The 20,290-nt window shown below is 39.1% G+C and overlaps 4 protein-coding genes across 4 annotated transcripts; 2 read left to right on the top strand and 2 right to left on the bottom strand.

Moving 5' to 3' along the window:
* Positions 1–1,948: 1,948 nt before the first annotated feature.
* Positions 1,949–5,378, bottom strand: rps25 (ribosomal protein S25). Its single transcript, XM_028044928.1, has 5 exons — positions 5,228–5,378; positions 3,708–3,797; positions 3,439–3,622; positions 2,105–2,206; positions 1,949–2,015 (listed from the first exon to the last, which is right to left on the bottom strand). The coding sequence occupies exons 1-4, from the start codon at positions 5,228–5,230 to the stop codon at positions 2,109–2,111; spliced, it is 375 nt and encodes a 124-aa protein (XP_027900729.1). The 5' UTR covers positions 5,231–5,378; the 3' UTR covers positions 1,949–2,015; positions 2,105–2,108.
* Positions 5,379–5,500: 122 nt separating this feature from the next.
* Positions 5,501–9,279, top strand: trappc4 (trafficking protein particle complex subunit 4). Its single transcript, XM_028044927.1, has 5 exons — positions 5,501–5,727; positions 5,809–5,983; positions 6,821–6,924; positions 8,753–8,879; positions 9,018–9,279. The coding sequence occupies exons 1-5, from the start codon at positions 5,553–5,555 to the stop codon at positions 9,094–9,096; spliced, it is 660 nt and encodes a 219-aa protein (XP_027900728.1). The 5' UTR covers positions 5,501–5,552; the 3' UTR covers positions 9,097–9,279.
* Positions 9,280–9,483: 204 nt separating this feature from the next.
* slc37a4a (solute carrier family 37 member 4a) lies at positions 9,484–14,628 on the bottom strand. Its single transcript, XM_028044923.1, has 8 exons — positions 13,752–14,628; positions 13,423–13,655; positions 12,389–12,632; positions 11,951–12,109; positions 11,762–11,847; positions 11,287–11,400; positions 11,034–11,172; positions 9,484–9,825 (listed from the first exon to the last, which is right to left on the bottom strand). Exons 1-8 carry the CDS (start codon positions 13,897–13,899, stop codon positions 9,659–9,661), a joined length of 1,290 nt encoding a protein of 429 aa, XP_027900724.1. The 5' UTR covers positions 13,900–14,628; the 3' UTR covers positions 9,484–9,658.
* Positions 14,629–15,442: 814 nt separating this feature from the next.
* Positions 15,443–19,974, top strand: cfap45 (cilia and flagella associated protein 45). The gene is made up of 12 exons (XM_028044917.1): positions 15,443–15,582; positions 15,755–15,841; positions 16,789–16,880; positions 17,040–17,184; positions 17,269–17,439; positions 17,533–17,711; positions 18,558–18,687; positions 18,773–18,919; positions 19,022–19,135; positions 19,228–19,421; positions 19,510–19,734; positions 19,846–19,974. Exons 1-12 carry the CDS (start codon positions 15,580–15,582, stop codon positions 19,931–19,933), a joined length of 1,575 nt encoding a protein of 524 aa, XP_027900718.1. The 5' UTR covers positions 15,443–15,579; the 3' UTR covers positions 19,934–19,974.
* The last annotated feature ends 316 nt before the right edge of the window (positions 19,975–20,290 follow it).

Genomic DNA, 20,290 nt, shown 5'->3' with positions numbered 1-20,290 from the left:
GAGAGACAAAAATGGAAAGAGGAGGAGAGGGCAGAGTTTCCATCACACACACAGACAGAGCCATCCGCAATGAACAAAAGCAGCTGTTTTTCATGCTCTGTGTCACTTTCACTGCCCAGCCCAGAGTCTGATCAAGTACCTTCTAATCTGAGACTTCAGTCGTGGCTCTCGGCATTAAGATGAGCTTCCTGATCGCTCAGCCAGTGGGAAGTGTGGGTTACTGAACTCATACGAGAAATTTGGTTAGTGGAATCATAATTCTTACAGAGCTACTGAACTTCTTAGTGAAAATCCATCAGTAACTTCAAAAGCAGCCTTTTATTCATAAATCAACAAAAAAAAATCTCCATTCATTCTGGTTCTATCACATGACATGATAAAAACATCCATCCATCCATTTTCCAACATCATTGTCCCTAGTGGGGTCAGGAGGGGTGCTGGTGCCTCTCTCCAGCTAAAGTTCTGGGAGAGAGGCGGGGTACGCCCTGGACACGTCACCAGTCTGTCACAATGATAAAAACAGTGTTTTGTATTTCATGGAACATTTGCAGATGTTTTGTTTTTGAATAATTAAGCTTGACTGAAGCTTTTTTTTTAGGTCTAATGCTAGTAGGAGCAAATCAGACGTGACATCAACTAAACTAGCTGAAAAGGAAAAAGGTCCGACTGGACAAGAGTAACAGTCTGTATGCCTATGGTCAGTGAAAAAGAACATCTTGACCTAATAAAAGATGTGAAGTTTATGGTAAAGAGAGAGCTGAATTTAATTGAGCTTCCTCGTTCTGTTATTTTTGCTCTGCTGAGCCACTTGGGAGGCAAAATGCGTTTTATATCATACCTTTGGGACAGTTTAATTTTTTCCTGATAACGTTTCTTCTAAAACAATTAAACATTACAATTACCTTGTCTTAATGTCATTTTTAAATCCTACTGCTGAGCTTCTTTTCACTTCTAATCAGGCCTGTAATTGACAGCAGGTGTGAACACAAGATTGAATGCTGAAACTGACTTATTTTGCAGCCAGGATACTGCAGATTGATTCTTCTAATATTTTAACTTGAATTTAAAATGAGTAAAATGTCCTAAATCCACTAGTGGAGAGCCATTGCAAATGTTGAAATTCATTTTAAAATGTGAAGTTTGTGCTGGACAGCCAGAATGAAAAGACAAATGCAGCTCTGTTTGTTTTCTTTACAGGCCGAGTGTTGGAGGACCTGATGGATGTTGCATGCATGTCGAAGGCGTAAACCCCGCGGTTTGTTTGGTTCGGTGCTCGGGGGAATGCTGCGCGGTGACAAAGGGACGGTTAGCATCATCCATCACCAAAGTCCTGCACATCAATTGCCCTGAGCAAACATTTGAGTTTCTTTTCATGCCGTTATCAACAAACCATAAACCTCCAAAGCCAGATGCTTTTTATTGCCAAACAAAGCATTTATGGAATCATCAATGAGTTGAGGGAATAGTTTTAAATTCAGTTGTGTTAGTGTACACAACTGAATTTATATTAGGAACCAAAAATGTTTAAAAGATTAAGCATGATAAGCAGACGCAATAAATCCCTTGAGTCTACAGTAGATTATGTAGAAAGTTTTAAATACTGAAAAAGATACTTATTTTTTAGTGATCATATTTTTGATGGTAACTTTTTTTGCAATGTTATTTTTCCTACTTATTTTATTTTGATATAATTTTTCAAAATGTTTCATCGATGCTGTCAGACTGAAGGAGCATCTCCTTTAGTTTCAGCCTAATACCTTCTGCATTTAATGCTTGTCCACTCATTCATGCATACAAGTATTAAGACCCGTCAGCTGCCAACTAAAAAACAATAGATACCCACGTAAATGTGAGTAAATGCTTAGATGAATCAAAGACTCATCAGGTGACTCTGGCAACAGTGAGACCCAGGAAAACAAATCTAGTTTAAGAAACACAGACAAACTCATTTTGTCTTTACAATTTTATTACACTTTTCATTACAAACAGCTTGCAGGAAACGCACACAGGAGAACCTGCAAAAGGAAAAAAGAAGGTAGGTTAGAATAGACACTACATACACTACATGGTGAGATGTGCGGAGAAGTCCAGTCTCCTGCTGTACCTGGTTATGCTTTCTCTGCTGCTGCTGCCTCCTCATCTCCACCCTTGGTGTTACGTGTGTAAATCAGCTGAGCTCTGTGTTTGGACACCAGCTTGATCATGCCTGCAAGACAAAACAGGAATAACTTCAGATCATCCTTTTTATATCCCTGTTAGAATCCGTGTGTAGTCAACTCACAATGAAGTATGAAAATGTCAGAGTAACACAGCAGGAACAGCTGACACATTCAAATAAAACACACAGGCTGCTGCTCCATCAGTCAGCCTGACCCTGAAGTTTGAAGGTGTCAGATTTAAATGACTCGTAAAGCTGTTCATAGCATGTGTACGCAGGTCAGTGTGACCACTATTTCTCTCTGGCTGTAAAAAGCTAAACATGCTGATCATTAAAAGACAGACAGATGTACAGTCAATGACACAAGCTGATATACCGGTTATAGCTGCAGTTCTCGCTAGAGAAGTAAAAATTATTAGGAACAAAAAATAAGACATGACAATCATTAATTGTTCTAAAGTCACCTTTTCTGTGTAAAACCTGCTTTAATCAAGCATTTTATATTTTAAAAGAGGTCAAAACAACTCAGAGGGAATAAATGTGATTTGAAACAGGAAGAATGAAATATGATAGACATGGCAGCTGATCGGCAGCACTGATGACTGCTTGTCAATTTGAAAGAATTTTTATTGTCTCAGTAAATCTCATTTTGTGCCATCTTTGTCTCTGTGCTTCACATTAAGGAAATAAATCCTTTCAAGCTCTTAATACTAAAGTGCAAAACCAACTAGAAATACAAAAAGTTAACCTAATTACTCCAAAAATCATATTAAACGTACATCTGCAACACAGATGTAATCATCACCTTAACTTGGTATTTTGACTCTGATGTGACTGCAGTACTTTAAGCTGACCAATGTCATTGTTTAGTAAAATCACATCAGAGTTCTACGGCACTTCTCAAAGATTCTTCACAATGAAAAGAAATGACGCAGTGGAAGAACACACCAACACATTTCAGACAAAATTATATATCATTTCGTGGAAACTTTGCACATACTTAAGATACTTTAAGGCCTAAAATTGACATGATTAACTCCAACACTTTATGGCTTTTAAAGACACTTTTGTTATAGCAAGTCCGTAGAAGGTTGCTATAACACCTTCTACAAACTGACTAATTCCAGCATCTATGTCCTTCTCTGTTACGTTTCCCACTTAAAATAGGACTAATTAACAAATAGTCAAGCAAATTTAAACTATCTACATTCCCTTTAGATGACTTCCTGCTCATCCCAAATGGACCTGCACAGCGGCCAGAGCTGGATGGTGGGGTGTACCTTTGGCGAGCAGCTCCTGGAGGGCGTTCCTGGCCAGAGAGCCACGGATCTTCAGCCTTTCCGACACAACGGCGGGGGTGATGAGCTTGTAGTTGGGAACTTCTTTGTACAACTTGTCGTAGGTTGCCTTGTCGAAGAGGACCAAGTTGTTGAGCTTGTCCCTCACCTTTCCCTTGGACCACTTCTGCTCAGTAGCAAAGGGATCGTGTTACATTCAAACATTTAGTGTCTGTTTTGAGGTTTAGATAAAGGCTGACCACCGCTCTCACCTTCTTCTTGGCTTTGCCTCCAGACTTGTTGACTGGGTCCTTGTCCTTCTTGGACTTCCCAGTGTCCTTCTTCTTGTCCTGTTTAGGAGGCTGGGAGCAAAAAGCATCAAATTAAAATTCTTCACACAGACCTCATGCTCACCCTACAGATACATGTGTGCAGAGCCCGATTTGATGTTCATTATGATTATTGGGTTTGAAACAAAAAACTGAGTTACGAAGCAACAGCTCTGTTAATTCACACAATTAACATAAAGTAGCAGAAGAAAATGTCAATAACCAAATAACTGGTCCAGTATCAAAAGATTGCCATTGATTAATTGTTTATCCGTTTGTCCTAAATCTGACAATCTTTAAGTAATAAATTATAATACAGTCAATGTTTAGGTAATTAGAACACAAAGCAGATCTCAAACTCAGTTAATTCTGTACAGAAACAGAAAAGCCACCCCAACAGAAACCCCTGAGGTAAAAAAAACAAACAAACAAAAAAAAAAACAGCCACCATCACAAAAAAACAACAACACAGAAGCAATGGGATCTGGATAAGATTTTAAATGGATTTCGTCATAATATTAAGCCTTGTAACATGATGAAATATAGCATAAACTCTGAAAATACTTGTAAGTTCACGTTTTCAGGTTTAGTTTTACAAAGAGAACCATTTATTTGTACACATATTTAACAAGTGTGAAGACTAATGAATAATCTTACAATGTAAATCTTAATCTTGGCAAAATGCCTAGCTGCTTAATTTTGTTTTGTAAATGGATTTTGAAACGCAAGTGTAATTTGAGAGGTCAGTGCCAGATAGGATAGACATTGATTATTGGCAAAGAAAGCTAACTGTGCAAAAATTTTTTGCTGGCCAAAAGTTTAAATTTCAAGTCAGTAGGAAGATAGAAAGAAAGACATCACTCCATAAATCAACTATAAACTTAAAAGAATAACTAAAAAGTTTCTCGACACAATGCAGAAGCTCGTCAACTTAAATCAGGTCAAAGAAAGCAAAAAGAAAGTGCCTTCTTATCATCCTATACAAGGGGCCAAATTATCTTTATTAAAAAATGTGAAGAATATTGATGACTGTTGATCATCTAAACTGAAGCAGAAATACGATGGGTCACACAATCTGGTGTCACGGCCTTGTCTCCCAATGATTAGCCAACCACAAATGCTGTCGTTTCTACCCTTATGTCTCCTAGCAATGATTTAGCTAGAGCTCGTAATAATTTATTAGTTTTATTATTTCAATACGAGCTACGATTGGCGTAAATATCTTCCAGCTAGCTTTCTGTCGGCTCCGTGCAGATGAAAGCGTGGTGCGTCTAGCAAACCAGCTAGCATCCTTCACAGTACGTAAACTCTTAGTTATAAACATTATCCTACGACCTTTATCGAAGCAAATGACCTGCATTGTTCCAAAGGGTCATTCCGGAAAACTGGAGGCTCAAACACACACAATAAAGTCACTTAAATGTTTTATTTTCCTAAATAAAACGTGTTATCCGTAGCCTCACCATGTTTCCTCGTCAAGATGTCGGAGCGAAAGGAAGTCCACCCGTGCAACTGTCCCTTAGACAACCCGTATGCACGGAAGTGATAAAAGGAATTCTGGGAGCTTGAGTTTTCTCAAGTTTTGTAGTCTTTTTAAAAATGTAATTTTACTGCCAGACACTGCAGTGGAGATAGAATATTAATTTTAAGATGACTGCGGACTTTTTTTTAAACCTCAAATCAAGTGCAGACAAGTAGAAACACATTGCCGTAAAATAAATAATTTTGTTGTAAAAAGGTACGTGTTAACGTCACGTGACAAGAGGGAGGAAGTCAGACCTGGCAAAGATGGTGATTTTCAGTGTTTATGTAGTGAATAAAGCTGGGGGGTTAATTTACCAGTATGACAACTACGTACCAAGAACTGAAGTGGAAAAGACCTTTAGCTACCCTTTAGACGTGGTGCTGAAACATCACGATGAAAAAGTCATCGTATCGTTTGGCCAGCGGGACGGAATTAAAGGTAATGTTAGGCTAAACCTAATGAAGCCTTCAGGTGAATTTTTAGAATAATTTTTGCCTAACTGAAGCTGTTGTCTTTCAGTTGGACACGCAGTGCTGTCGATCAATGGAGTGGACGTGCTGGGGAAAAATACAGCCGACGGAAAAGATATTCTTGAATATTTAAAGGACCAAGCAAATTATCCGGTTTCGATCCGGTTTGGACGGGCTCGCCTTAGCTCCAATGAGAAGCTGATGCTGGCATCCATGTTTCACTCGTAAGTCACTCTGGGACTGAAACATTGGTGCTGCCATGCAGAAGATGGTATTATTTATTAAGGAAATGAGGTGTGTTTAAACCTAGTTGGTCCTGGGTGGCAGCAGCAGGGAGGTGCAGCTCGCAGATTATAACGATTCTGATAACATAAAATATTCCTACATTGTCTTATACTTTATGATTTTGCAACCACAAACATTGATTTACTTTATTAGGAATTTATGTGAAAGACCTACAGAGATCTGCAGTCCCTGGGAGCCATTATCCTGCAACTTTTAGATGCATCCTTGCACCAACATACATAAATCAAATGGCTAATTTGCCTCCTCTGCATCTCATCATTTCTTCTGAGACCTGCTAATTAGTCATTAGTTTGATTCAGGTAACCCTGAAAGCAACAGTCCCATGATGTGATTGTGGCAGCATCATACTTTAGGAAGCTTTTCTTTATTAGAAAAAGAAAGCAGGTCAGAGTTGATGGGAAGGTGTCTGGAGCTATATACAGGAAGGAAGGAGTATTGACTGTCCCTCTGTTTTTCTAAAGTTTTGTTGAATATTGATTTAATGTAATGCCTTCACTGTCTTTATCTGTAGCTTATTTTTGTCTCTTATTTTTACGTTGTGTTGTAGAAGCTTTAAAATCAAACAACGTTGTCTGCAGTTTCATTTAACCATGAATGCATAGAGCCCTTAGGAAAACAAGACCTATTCTTTGAATTTTAGCATTGTTCCCTTCCTATATGTGGTCACAAAACTTACTAGTGTCATTAATAGTTTTTTGCATTTTAAAAGTTCATTACAATTGCCTCTGATGTTAACACTTGAAATTTCTCCCTAGGTTATTTGCCATCGGTTCACAACTGTCTCCTGAAGTGGGAAGTTCAGGCATTGAGATGCTAGAAACGGATGTGTTCAAACTCCACTGCTTTCAGACTCTTACAGGTTGGTACCTCATAAAGCAGTCGACTACCATGTTAACATTATATAAACATTATAATGCGCCACTATAGAAATCCCCATCAAGTTAACAGATATTATGAGAAAAATGGGGAACAAGTGTGACTGTTTTTAAAACGGCAAACTTATTATTTGGCAAATATAAGGCAAATGGTTTTCTTAATGGATGTTCTTTCTCTATTTGGGTGTTTCTTAAGATGATTCACTGCTTCATTATGAAGTTCTGGCTCCATTGGGATCGATCACAGTGGATTATTTTAGGGATCCACTGTTAAATCGGCCCCAATTTAGTTAATTTTGGGAAATCAATAATCCTTACATGTGAAGACGATCTTAGCAAACCTCAGCAAAGGTCTAAAAATCAACCACTGTCCCTGCACCCCAGGTCATGTCCACACATTAGCATTTAACAGTAGTTGTCAACTCAGTGACTCTTCTGCTATATTTTCAACATTTCAGACAAAAACATCTGTATTGACAAGTCAGGATTTTTAAAGATTGGCAATCGGCCAGAAAATTGAAACGGTTGCACCTAGGGTTTTTTATTCTTACATTTTTATTTATATTATTTTTAAATGCTAAATCTGACAGACACATTTCAAATAAATATGATATGAAAATCTGATACAGGTTCATTCATAATTCTCTGTTTTTCACAAGATCCCCTTGTACTACAAAAAGGTTTCTCCTTCTGAGAAATCATTTTACATGAACTTTTTTCTGCCTTTGTCTTTCATTTGTTAAAATTTCCCAGATGTATAAATATTAAGTAGTTTAATAAAGAAAATAAGATTGACCTAATATTCATTATGAATTAAGTACAAGGACTGGACAATAATTAGGCAAAAACTTGCTGATATCCAAGAAATATCTTGACACAAGTGTTATATATATATATATATACAACATATATAAAACACCCTCCACATCTATAGACACCTTTGGTAACGATGCTGTGTTATTATTTGTGTTATTACTGGCAAAATAACACAAATAAAAAAATCACTCACAATAATAATAGCAATATAGATGATAAGTAACATTTTCAACAATTGTGGAGGATTACGTTATGCATCTCAGTAACATGATCTAATCTGAAAACTGTAGGAAAAGCACTTTTTTCACAATAGTGAAATGGTTCCACATTTCACTATTGGAAAAGTGAGTTTTCCAATAGTGAAATTTGTAATTTTTGTAATTCACACTTTAAAGTAGGACTGTCAAACTAATTCTCATTTCAGGCTACATCAAGATCATGAATATTGTCAAATGTCGACTTGTGGCAGAATGTTTAGATAAAACTACCTATTAACAAACTTTTAAAATATTATACATTTTGCTGGGTTCAATGAGTAATTTCAAAAATTAAATAAGATTAGACATTCAAGTTATTTAGCAATATATATGTAAAAACTGATTTGACTGATCCAGTAATATTTTAGTGCACAGCTGCCAGAATTGGCCTGGCGCATGTGAGTTTGACGCATGTGCTTTAAAGTGTTAGGCTGATCAAAATGTTTATTAGTTTTAAGTCTTTACGGACTTCCTGTTGCGGCACAGAGATCTGTTTCTCTTAGTCACTCTTCACAGTGGAAAAGACAAGAGAATATGCCATTGCAGATTTGTGTTCAGGGAGGAAAGGTGCTACTAATCCTGCCCATCTCGAAGGCAGAATAATTAAAACATTTATTACAAATTTTTTTTAAAAAGCAGTAATGACCAACAAGGCTGCACAAAGACCTCTGTGTTATACCCATCAAAGCTCATTGTCTCTGCTTTGTTTTTCTTCGTCGTTCCATCTTTGCTCCTCCAGGGATAAAGTTTATTGTGCTGGCAGACCCTCGACAGTCTGGTATTGACGCCTTGTTGAAGAAGATTTACGAGATCTACTCAGATTTTGCTCTGAAGAATCCTTTCTACTCTCTGGAAATGCCCATCAGGTATCTGGACAGTAACAGAACCGTGTCGCCTTCAGCTCAGTGCTTTCATATTTTATATTTATAATGACAGCGTTGCCTGTTAGCATCAAGTGTTTTATTATGTTTTGGTTTATTTTGTTTTCCTGTGTTTGGATCCAGGTGCGAACTGTTTGATCAGAATCTGAAGAGTTCGCTGGAGGTTGCAGAGAAAGCTGGAAACTTTGGAGCCGGGTCGTAAACATCAGAGTTAACTCATCACAGCATGTGCATACAAATTAAATCTCTGACTAGAATAAGAGATTTTTTTGTTAAATTGTTACTTCTGTCTCGAACGCTTGTCTGTTGTTTCAAATTAAAGCTGTATATACATAATGCTTTGTAAATACTTGACACAATAAAACCTAAACACCGTAAATATTCAGTTGTTTCTGTCTGCATGTGTGTTTAATATGAATTATTTTAGAGTTAACCTCTTAGACATGGAGACTGCTGTGAAAATGAGTAATAATTTTACTTTAGAAGAATTTCTTGCAGTGTTGCACTTTCCATTCATGATTGGTCCTTGCAAGTTTTATATGTAGAGTTTGGAGTACTAGTATAGTCTTTGAATAGAAAAATCCACTTATCCATTTGGCGCATTTTATTATATGAAAAACATTTAGATTTGTTAACTTAGTGTTAAAAACTCATTGTTGCATACCAAGAAACAGCTAGCACAAGTAAAAAAAAATCTGAGTGTCATGCACTTTAATGTCCTGTAGGTTTGATAGCAGAGGTATCAGAGCGGTTGAGGTATGACGTTAGTTTGCCTTCTTGGGCAAGCGTCCCATCTTGGTTTGGATGTTCCGCAGCAGGAAGTATCCGACAGCCGTGACCAAGCAGATCATCTCTGCTACCCAGAAAGCCATTTCCCAGCCGTGGTACTTGGCGACGGTGCTGAAGGGTAGTCCGGCCAGGAAGCCACCAACTAAAGGGGAAAAACAAAGGATGAATATGAAACCCGTCATATTAAGATACCTTTTATTTAATGGTGAAATGTAGTTCAGCTACATTTTCAGCTACAGCTTCTGGTATAGCTATTATACCAGAAATAGAAAAAGAAACAATCAGTCTTCAGAGTACTGTAAAGGAATTTGAGCTAATAAACCACTAAGTAGTGCCTACTTGTTAGCTGAATAGAAAATATACATGCTCTGCAAAAGAAAAAGAAATATCTGCGATGTGTGTAGTGCATTTGTATTCAGCCGTCTGAAGTCCATACTTAGCAACACCACCTTTTGATATGATTACAGCGGCAAGTCGATGGGAGCATACCTAACAATTTTGCATGTGGAGACAGGAATTGTTAGAGAGTTTTTTTGAGAAATCTTCCCAGAAAATTTGCTCAAGCTTATTCAGGCATTCCCACAGTAGTGAAATTATAGCTGACTATGTTAGTTAAATTTTTGTGTTTCTTCTACTGACATTTTATGTAACAAAAACTATAAACTCCATAATGCAGGGGAGCTATAAGCTCTATCTAAAGTAGGGGTCTCAAACTCCAGTCCTCGAGGGCCGCTGTCCTGCAGTTTTTAGATGTGCCACAGGTACAAAACGCTGGAATGAAATGGCTTAATTACCTCCTCCTGGTGTAGATCAGTTCTCCCAGCCTTGCTAATGACCTAATTATTCTATTCAGGTGTGGTGCAGCAGAGGCACATCTAAAAGTTGCAGGAGCGCGGCCCTCGAGGACTGGAGTTTGAGACCCCTGATCTAAAGGAATAAACTTCAACTATCTCAGCAAACCCGTGAAAGAATCTAGTCCCTGTAAATGGGTTACTGTGCAACTAGGAAATCATGTAGTCTAGATGGAATCCAGAGTCACCAAAGATGAAAAACACACATTTTAGTTAATGAAGTAATATTCAACAGTATAGATCAGGGGTGGGCAATCCTGGTCCTCGAGGGCCGGTGTCCTGCAACTCTTAGATGTCTCCCTGGTCCAACACACTTGAATCCAATAGCTGAATCACCTCCTAAGTGCAGTCAAGTTCTCCAGAGTCCTGCTAATGACCTCATTATTTGACTCAGGTGTGTTGAAGTGGAGATGCATCTAAAAGTTGCAGGAGACCGGCCCTCGAGGCCTGGAGTTGCCCACCCCTGGTATAGATAGATAGCAGAACATTGTACACTTACTATTCGCCATCAGACCAACAATGGCATGAGATGTCCCACAGTAGTTGGGAGGAGCAGTTTCATTGGCTAATATTCCAAACAATGCTATTGGTCCATATGAAGAGAAGCCAAAAGCAGAGCCCAAGCTCAGTATCCAAACCTGACGGTACAAAGAGATGAAATCATGATGGGCGATCCACAGCCTCCGTTGTGGATTATTACAATCATTAAAGGCTTACAGTCATTAAGTTCTATCTATTAGGATCTTTGTTACCTTTGAGCTGTCAGCAGTTACTGTGACCCTGAACAGATACATGGACACAGACATTCCAGCCATCATGCAGATCAGGATGAAGTGACGAGGATTGCCGTAGATTCTTAGTCCTTGCTACATAAAACAGAGGCAAAATGCAAAATATTAAGAAGGAATATGTAAAACATGTTCATTTTAATACTTTTGTGTGTTAGCCCACAATATTATTCATTCATACTTTTTAGTTACTGATTCATCATGCATCATTCATCAATATGATCGTTAAAGAGTGATGCCATCTTATTTAAATCTGTGCTATTTAGTAAACAATAAAATCATAAGCTGATTTAATTTGAAACAAATATTTGCACTTGTTCTAGCCTGGTGTGTGTGTCCATATTTCCTCTTCTGAAGGTTTAAATAAACTGGGCAGCTGGTAAAAGCAACTTTTTTGCCATGTTTTCCTTAGAAGAGGATATAATTCAGTCAGCCTTACTTTGGCGACAGCCTTGTCAGAGATGTAACCTGCTGCCAGACTGCCCAACAAGCCTCCAACCTCCAGGGCACTCATGTATGAGCTACCTGTGAAGAAGAAAACTGATTAACCAGCCGTCATACGCCGAACTCTCAGCCCATTTCTCCACAGACCCTGAAGGTGTCTGTGTGCCCTATCCATCTTCAGTACCCATCAGCGTGGACTGGCCCTTGTCTTGGATGAGGAACAACTGCCCCCAGTCGGTGTAGGCCGTCTTCACCCCGAACACCACCAGGTAGGACACAGACAGCAGCCACAGGTAGGGCGACAGCAGGAACTCTGAGAGGGTGAGGTCATCTACGGAGGTGCCTGAGCAGAAAGTTAAGTGGATAAAACCGACTTCTTGGTACGACGATGCACCCAGAGATCATGACCAATGAGACTCATACAGGAACAGAAACACCTCTTAACATCACGCAGTGTTTTCATTGAGCCACATACCGACCTTTAGTCACAGCACTACAAACACACATAACATAACAGACCCATCCGGCACAACAGACAGACATTATCTGAGACAGGCCTGTGATGAAACAATGGAATCTGTCTGAAACTAGATGCTAAATGCTTACTCAACATCAGTCTCACCTCTTTTGCCTTTTTTGGTTGTCGCCTCTATGTTAGGCAGCCCCACGTCTTTGGGCTCATTCTTGATCACCAGCAGGCAAACAAAGGAGACAGCCAGGCAGATCATCCCAGAGAATGACAAAATCGTCCTCCAGCTGTAAGTCTGAGCAAGCACTGTGGCGATGATGGGGCCTAAGCTGCCTGCCAGGTTCATACTGCAGGAGAGAACAGCCCACCACGTCCCGAACTGAGAGGGCTCAAACCACTGAAACAACCAGAGCATCAGGAGGATGTGTTAGCATACAATAAGAAATAAATGGTGACTATATTATTAAGTAAGTGGAACAACAGTGAGCAAGCAGTATGGTAAAAGAGGCAAAACAATTCTCAAAGTTTGATTGTTAAAGAACTGCAGAAAAATGTGCCACCTTGGTATCAAACAATCATAACAACTTGACTCTATCTCAGATGGTTATTTAGGAGCAGTAAGAGGGGGGAGCCTTTCCTTTTCCTCTATCACCAGTGCAACGTGAAGTTTGCAAAACTCTACAGACTCGTTTTGGCCCATTATCCTCCATCTCAAATTGTTGTTACACATTTTTGACTTTCTGATTTAATATTTCTCTTATTCCAATGATTGCAAACCAGTAGTTACTACCTAAACCGTATAAAAAAAGTGACTTCTGCCAGTCACTTTTTGCTTGACCGCTTTTAAATATAGGCAGTAGTACTGCTACTGCTTATGTGATGTTGATCATTTGCTCTCGTGGTTCCCAAACTGTGGTTTAGGTGAGCAGAGTTTTAAAGCACAGCGCTTTAAGTTAAACATTTCACGCAGGCAGTTCTTTGCAATGACACTTTTCCACACATTGATCTTGGGATTCACTGTGGAGTTTCAGCACCAACCCTTCAATATGTGTCTTTTTAATTATATTATTATAACATGTCATATCTTTGATTAGTGTTATGCATAGTAGTATTATTATGGTGGTTAAATAAACATCATCAGGAATTCAAACGTGATTGTTTTGATTTGCAGAGATGCTGCTGAGTACCTTACGGAGCACTCTGCCACATGGAGGCCAGCCCAGGCCCTGGCCCAGGCCGTTAAGAAACCACAGAACGGAGAACACGGCCACAGTCGAGGACCAGGAGAAAACCACATTGATGCTTCCCACCACGAACAAACCGATGGAAAAGAGCCAGCGAGCGCTGATCTGGTCCGAAAGCACGCCACTGATGAACTTACTGATAGCATAGGCCAAGGACTGACTGCTGGTGATCATGCCTGAACAGAGAAACAGAGAGCAGCGGCTTTAAATGGTCCTAACAAATATCCTGCAAAAGCAACAAGGTTGTGACATAAAAACAAAGAGTCTCATACCCAGATCATCTTTGTCCAGCTTAATTTCTTGCATTACAGAAGGCATCACAAAGGAGAAAGTCTTTCTATTAAAGTAATACAGCGTGTAGCCCACAAACATGGCCAGAAATATTGTGGTTCTGTAGTATCCATAACTTGCTGTAGCCATGGTTGCAGTTTCAGTCCTTGCAGAATCTGAGAAAAACAGAGAGGATCCTAAGAGGGAATCAAGCGGCTGCCTATCACAGACCTGCGCTGCCTGTGACAGTGAACTTTGCTTGGGGATCCAGGGTGCAGGAGCAGCTGCTTCTACCAGGAGCTGTTTGCAATCAGTGCGGCGAGGTTAATGGTCAACTTCTCTACCCCGAGGCTGATTGAATCTGGGCCGTCGCCCTGTGTGCTGCTCGGACCAGAAAACCACCTGATGAGATGTCAGCTCCTCAACTGCCGAGCCGAGTCCTTTCAGGAAACCCCTAGTGACACTGCTGTCCTTGTCCTTTAATATTGTCCGTCCATGTGATGGTGTTATTGAAGGAGTTCTCTGACCGGCGTGTGTAATAATTTACCAGAGTGCAGCAGTCCCAGAGCAGCAGAAGGAGGCTCCCGTCCATGTGAGGGTTTGTTTTGCACTGGGAATCATCAGTTCAGATCCAATGAGACAAGCTGAAGATATAAGTTGAAATTCAGTTTAACTCCATTTTCTTATAATCATTAAAATTTTCATTAAAAAGGCTCTACGTGTTCGAAATGACTTTAAATGCCGTAAAAACGAATCTTTTTGGGGACCCGGTTTGCTGTAAATAAAAATTACGGTTGGAAAAGTTAACTTAAATAACTTTTTCCTAGTTTGTTCACATCGTGTTGCAAAAAGCTGAAACGTGTAGTTTCCGCATCATGTGGGTCAAATGGCGCCGCCCAGCGCCTGAGAGCCAATACAACGACAGCATTGACTCTCGTGGGGAGAATGCATAACGTAATCCTCCACAATTGTTGAAAATGTTACTTATCATCTATATTGCTATTATTATTGTAAGTGATTTTTTTTTTTTAAATTTGTGTTATTTTGCCAGTAAAGCGTTATCTATACAATCACCATAAACCACGGCGCTGTCTTTCTAGTAGCCAGCAGGGCGGCGACAAAAACAATCAAATCATAAAATTATCAACTGATGTTTTATCAGACACTCATATTTTGTGAAATCTCACGCTAGTTTCCAGTTGTGATCAGCACAGTATGAGGCAGTGTTCTGTAATTTTTATATATAAGAAAATCTGCCACCCTTGTCAATGTTTACATTTAAAATAGTTGCAGTGAACTGCTTCCTGTTTCTTCCAAGTAAAATTAAACTCTTAGGAGATTGATTTCCTAAAATGTCAGTACATAGAATCTAGTTGCTGTTTATTTCCCAGTGTAATTCACACAAATACTTTGTAAAACAAAACGTTCACACTGCGTCAATATTTTATTTCTTCGGATTCAGTGTCGTGGCGATGAATGTGTGGTGAAATAAACAACGTCTGGCTTTGCATGAATAACAAACTCATAAACAACAGCATTTATAATATAATTATAACAACTGAAACTCGATACGTCTTGTAAAGTCAGTTTGAAATCGTTTCAACCCAAACAATAAGGAATATATTTTTAGGGAAAAAAGGATTCCTGACCGAGTGACCGCATCTCAGATGATTACCTTGCTCCTCCCCTTTTACTAACTGCGTTTTATTTCCATAGCAACCGACAACAAACCTGTCGAAACTTATCTCGACCAAGTATCTTGGTATCTAAAAGGTTGTTTATTAGATGTGGAGGCTGCTTAGAAAACATAGAAGATAAGCTCTCGACACCATGGTAAGTTCTGCAACGACATTCATCTTAGTTTCCTCTTAATTTGCTTCCCTTACATTTTAGGCTACATGAGCGACCGAGTTCATCTCATCTCCATAATTAACGCCAATCCTTATAGTTGTTTTTTTTTTGTTTGTTTTTTTTGTTTTTTTTGCGTTATTGTTGATCCTCCCAGAAACCCGCGTCCACCTCCAGAACTTCTGGCAGGTACCGCAAGTTGGCCGACACATCCAGTGCGGACGATGACCTGTTTGACAAACCGGTGAGGGTCACATTGATCTACCGAAGGTCAAACTATAACTTGATTTGGAATTTTACATTTCAAATAATTTTTAATCCATTCAATGGGATATTCGAATAGTTTAAAAATATCCATTTGCCTCAAGAATACCACGCAAGAATGCATTGCAGTCTTTTCTTTTTAAATGATAGGTTCATTGAAAGAACCACGGTTTGAATGTTATAATAGGAGAAAAAGACAAGAACTTGTCCATCTGGGACAGAACAAGATTGATTTTTGTTTCTTATTTAGTCAGTAGTAAATATGGACACTCAAATACCTGCTTGAAAGCATAAATAAAATTAAATATTTCATATCCCATCACCGGACCAGGTTTTCCTGGGGTCATAACAAAGTGTGGTTTTCATTGAGGGATTATCTATTGATGTTGGTTAATTCATTTGTTTAAATTACAGACTATGCACAATGGAAGATAATAAAAAAAAAAGGTGTAGAATGTTTTTATTTAGTTTGTAATTGTTTGGAATCTAACTACTAAAAAAAAATTAGGTTTATCCCCATGTGTATATTTTTTTAAACTCATCAAGATATCAGCTGATCCATTCATAGGTTAAAATTATAGAAAGTCTTGGTGAGTTTAATGCCTGGTGAGGTGGCAAATCAGATTTTCCGAGTGTTTGAACTGCCTGTCAAAAACAAATTATTTGAGGCTTGATGCCTGGTTGATTAATTACATCTAAACTTAGTTGTGACATTCAAAAAATATATATTTTAAACAAAAACAGAATCTGGGTGATTTCCAGATGCCTGCATTCTGTTTCTATGTGTTTTAAAAAGCTTCCGCCCCCCCCCCCCCATTTTCAAAATAAAACCATATTTGGAAAGATGGCGCAATTCAATTTCTGTGTAGTTTTATGAACTGCTGCTACTGAATATTTGTTTGTCGGTTTTCACACTCGAATATCCAGAACAACAGCGAATCAATGGGAGAACCAACCAAGACCAAGAAAGAGCAAAGGATCCTTCAGATCATCTCCAAAGACTTAATCCGGACTCTCAGGTCAGGTCTTGAAAAGTCTCTTTTAAATTTTCAAGTGTTCATGTTTAGTATTGCAGGTGACGCCATGAAAGAAGACACCTAATGGCTTTGGAAGACTGATGCTGTAGTGACATGCATAATCCACACAATATTTTACACAAATTTCCACAATGCTCGCAGAGTCCCACGGATAGAACGTATAGAAGATACTATTGCCCTTCCGTCATCTGGGATTAGAGGGATCATCTCAAAATCCCGTATTGGTATCAGTGAAGAGAGAGAAGCTTTAAAAGAAGCTTATAATAAAGAAAAGGAGGCAAAAATGGTAACAAATATCAGTTTCATTCAAAAATAGACGCTCCTGTTAAAGGTCAGAACTTTAATGTTTTCCTATCTGGTTCTGATCCAGAAAGCTGCTGAAGAGAGAAAGAATCAAATCTTGGAGATAGACCAATCTCAAAAAGAAAACCCAGAATTAACAGAAATGCAGCAAGATGCCCAGAAGCGTTCGAAGCGGATAGTCAGCCGGGCCTACGACCTACAGATGGAGGAAGAGCAGGAGATTAAATCACTCAATAAAGTAGGCAGCCGTAGACTCATTATAGACGTCAAAAGTTCAATAAAGTGAAAGCCTTCTGGTTGTCACCAGTACTTCTGTTTGTGCGCTGTACAGTTGATCCTGTGTGCCAAGGCTCAAGCCACATGGGACGAGCAGCTTGTGGAAAAGAAAGAGATCAAGGACCTGATGGACGAAGAGGAGAGGCGTCTGGACATTATGATGGAGGTGGAGCGACGCAGAGGTTTAGCGGATATGAAGATGATAGAGGACCTTCACAAAAAGCAGAGAATGGAGTAAAACAGAACACACACACACAGATCATTCCTTTTTTTTCCTTTTTGCTCAGCAATATAAACAGTACCTTGTAAAAAATATTCACTCTTTTATGTTTTTCATGTAAAAACCGCAAACTTTAATTTACTCTATTGGGCTATTGAGATAAAAACAGAAAGTAAGGCATATGTGAGATTTAAAGATTTTCCATGTAAAGAAATCAACCAAATGAAGAAAGGGGGCCATGGTCAGATGATGCAAAAACTTAATGTTCTGGACAATTAAATACAATTGAAGATAAATAAAGGCAAAGATTAAACTTTTTTGCTGCAGCTATCAATGAGTTTTAAATACATAGTTGCAATATTTGAGTTGTATGGTTGGGTTTGATGATGAACTTGGAATATTTTTATTCCAAGTCATGAAAAAAAATTTCAAGCCTGCTTGGAACTCTGACTTCAGAATCAGATTTATTTGTTTAAAACAAATAAGTTTGTGTACACAAACAAAGAATTTGACTTTGATTCCACTTTGCACTCAATGAGGACATTTAAAAAAAACTATGCAAATGGGCATTTTTTGAAAATAACAGTGTTTTACAACAGGGGGAAGACAAGGTTGAACAGCTTTTAGGATGACGATATATTTATAATCAAATCATACGTCTTGTGCGTTGGTTTAACTAAAAAAAAGGAGTTAAATTGGTGTGAAAACTTTTGCAAGGTACTCCATACATATAGAAAATTGTTAAAACAAAATTCATATTTTGACCACATTACATATTTTTTTTTCATATTAGTGAGAGAACAGTCATATGATAAAGTTTGATCTGCCAAAACGTCTAATGCTCGTGTTCCACATTTTAGAGGGAAGGACCAGATTTACGGCCAGATTAAAGAGCGAATGGAGGAAAAACTAAATGATAACATGCTGAAAGAGCTCGAGAAAGAACAGGTCCATAGGGACCAGGAGAGAATGAACCGGGAATATCTCGAGGTGCTGATATAAGACAGAGGTACACCTTACTGAAGCACGTAAAGCTCGGGCAAATTATGCAACCACTATGCACGTTTTCTTGCAGGCCATGGAGAACAAGAGGAAGGAGCAGCAGCTTCTTCAGGAAGAGATCATGCGCATCAATGCGGACGTTACGCGGGCCAAGGAGAAGAGGCTGGAAGAGGAGAAGCTGGCCACCACCAGAGCTATGGATTACCTGAAACAGAAAATGGTCAAAAGGAAACAATTTTTATATTTATTTAATCTGTCCATTGGCTTGGCACATCTTTTCACACGGCATGCGCTTCGCTCTGCACCGATGTTTTCATGACAGGAGAGGGAGGAAGAATTTGAAGCAGAGCAAGAACGAATCAAGAGGGAGAAAGAGAAGGAGATAACTCGGCTGAGGGCCCTGCAGCAACGGGCAAAAGATTACAAGGCCGAGCAAGTAAGTTAGGGACCGATGTGGGATCTGCTCACCGTGATCCCACATCGGGATCTGCTCACTTTAAAGCATACTTGTTGTTTTGAATTGGAAAGGACGCGATCCGTGCTAAGAGGAGCCAGGACATCAGTGACAGAAAATGGAGGATGCAGCAGAAACAGCTGGCTGAAAAGAAAGCCAGAGACGAAGCCAATCTGAAGGCGTCTCGCCTGGCTCAGGTTAAAAACAAGGAGTACTGCATGATGTTGGAGGCCAACCGGGAGAAGGCTGATATGGAGAGGGTGCTGAAGTGTGTACACTGATCTTTTTTTTCTTCTTTATTTAGCCAAAAGTGCTTTTGAAATGTTTCTCAGTTGTTGCTACGCTTCTTTTCACAGGGATCAATTGGCACAAATAGCCAAGGAGAAGGAGGTGGAGCAGAAATATAACGAGGAAGCGCAGCGTCACGCAGCGAGCCTTCGCCAGCAGGTGAAGGAACAGGAGCTCCTTGCTGCTGAAAAGCGCAGAGAAAAGTTCAAGGAGGCCGAACGGATGTTTGAAGAAGACCGGCAGAGAAATATGCGCCTCCTTGAAGTCAAACAACGAAAACTCCAGGAGCTCAAGTGAGTTCGTCTTGGACACGGTTTTCTCTTATATGCCATATCTTGCTTCTCTGTCTGCGAGTCAAATGTGTTTCTAATGACTAAACCTGACGTTCTCGTTATTGTGTGCAGGGCTACAGGGATCCCTGAAAAGTATTGCATACAGGTGGAACGAAAGTCCCGGAAAATAATAACGGATCCAAGGACTGTGAAGGCCTGAGGCTCATCCAGTCATTTCGGAATAAATAATTTTAATTATTATTTATGAACAATACTTATTGCAATTTATAAATATATATGAGTGTCAAGTAGAAATTATTCATAATTTAGAAATTCTTTTCAGCATGTACAGCTGCTTCTTAAATGTAATTTTCATGGAAACTTTCATTTATTTCTGTCAGTTTGCATTCAACAAGCATATAGAATCATAACACAGATATATACAGTATATTTTATATTAATTCTAATGAGTATGGCTTGCAGCAAATTAAAACTCCAAATCCAGTTCGCCCGCCACCCCCAAAAAAGTTATTTCCTCCACTATTAGGATAAGCCCCTGAAGTTCAGTGGAAGGAAA

This window comes from Xiphophorus couchianus, chromosome 18, assembly GCF_001444195.1.
Source record: "Xiphophorus couchianus chromosome 18, X_couchianus-1.0, whole genome shotgun sequence".
NCBI classification, from domain to species: domain Eukaryota; kingdom Metazoa; phylum Chordata; class Actinopteri; order Cyprinodontiformes; family Poeciliidae; genus Xiphophorus; species Xiphophorus couchianus.
The sequence above is the reverse complement of the archived record's forward strand: the minus strand, read 5'-3'. Positions and strand labels throughout refer to the sequence as shown.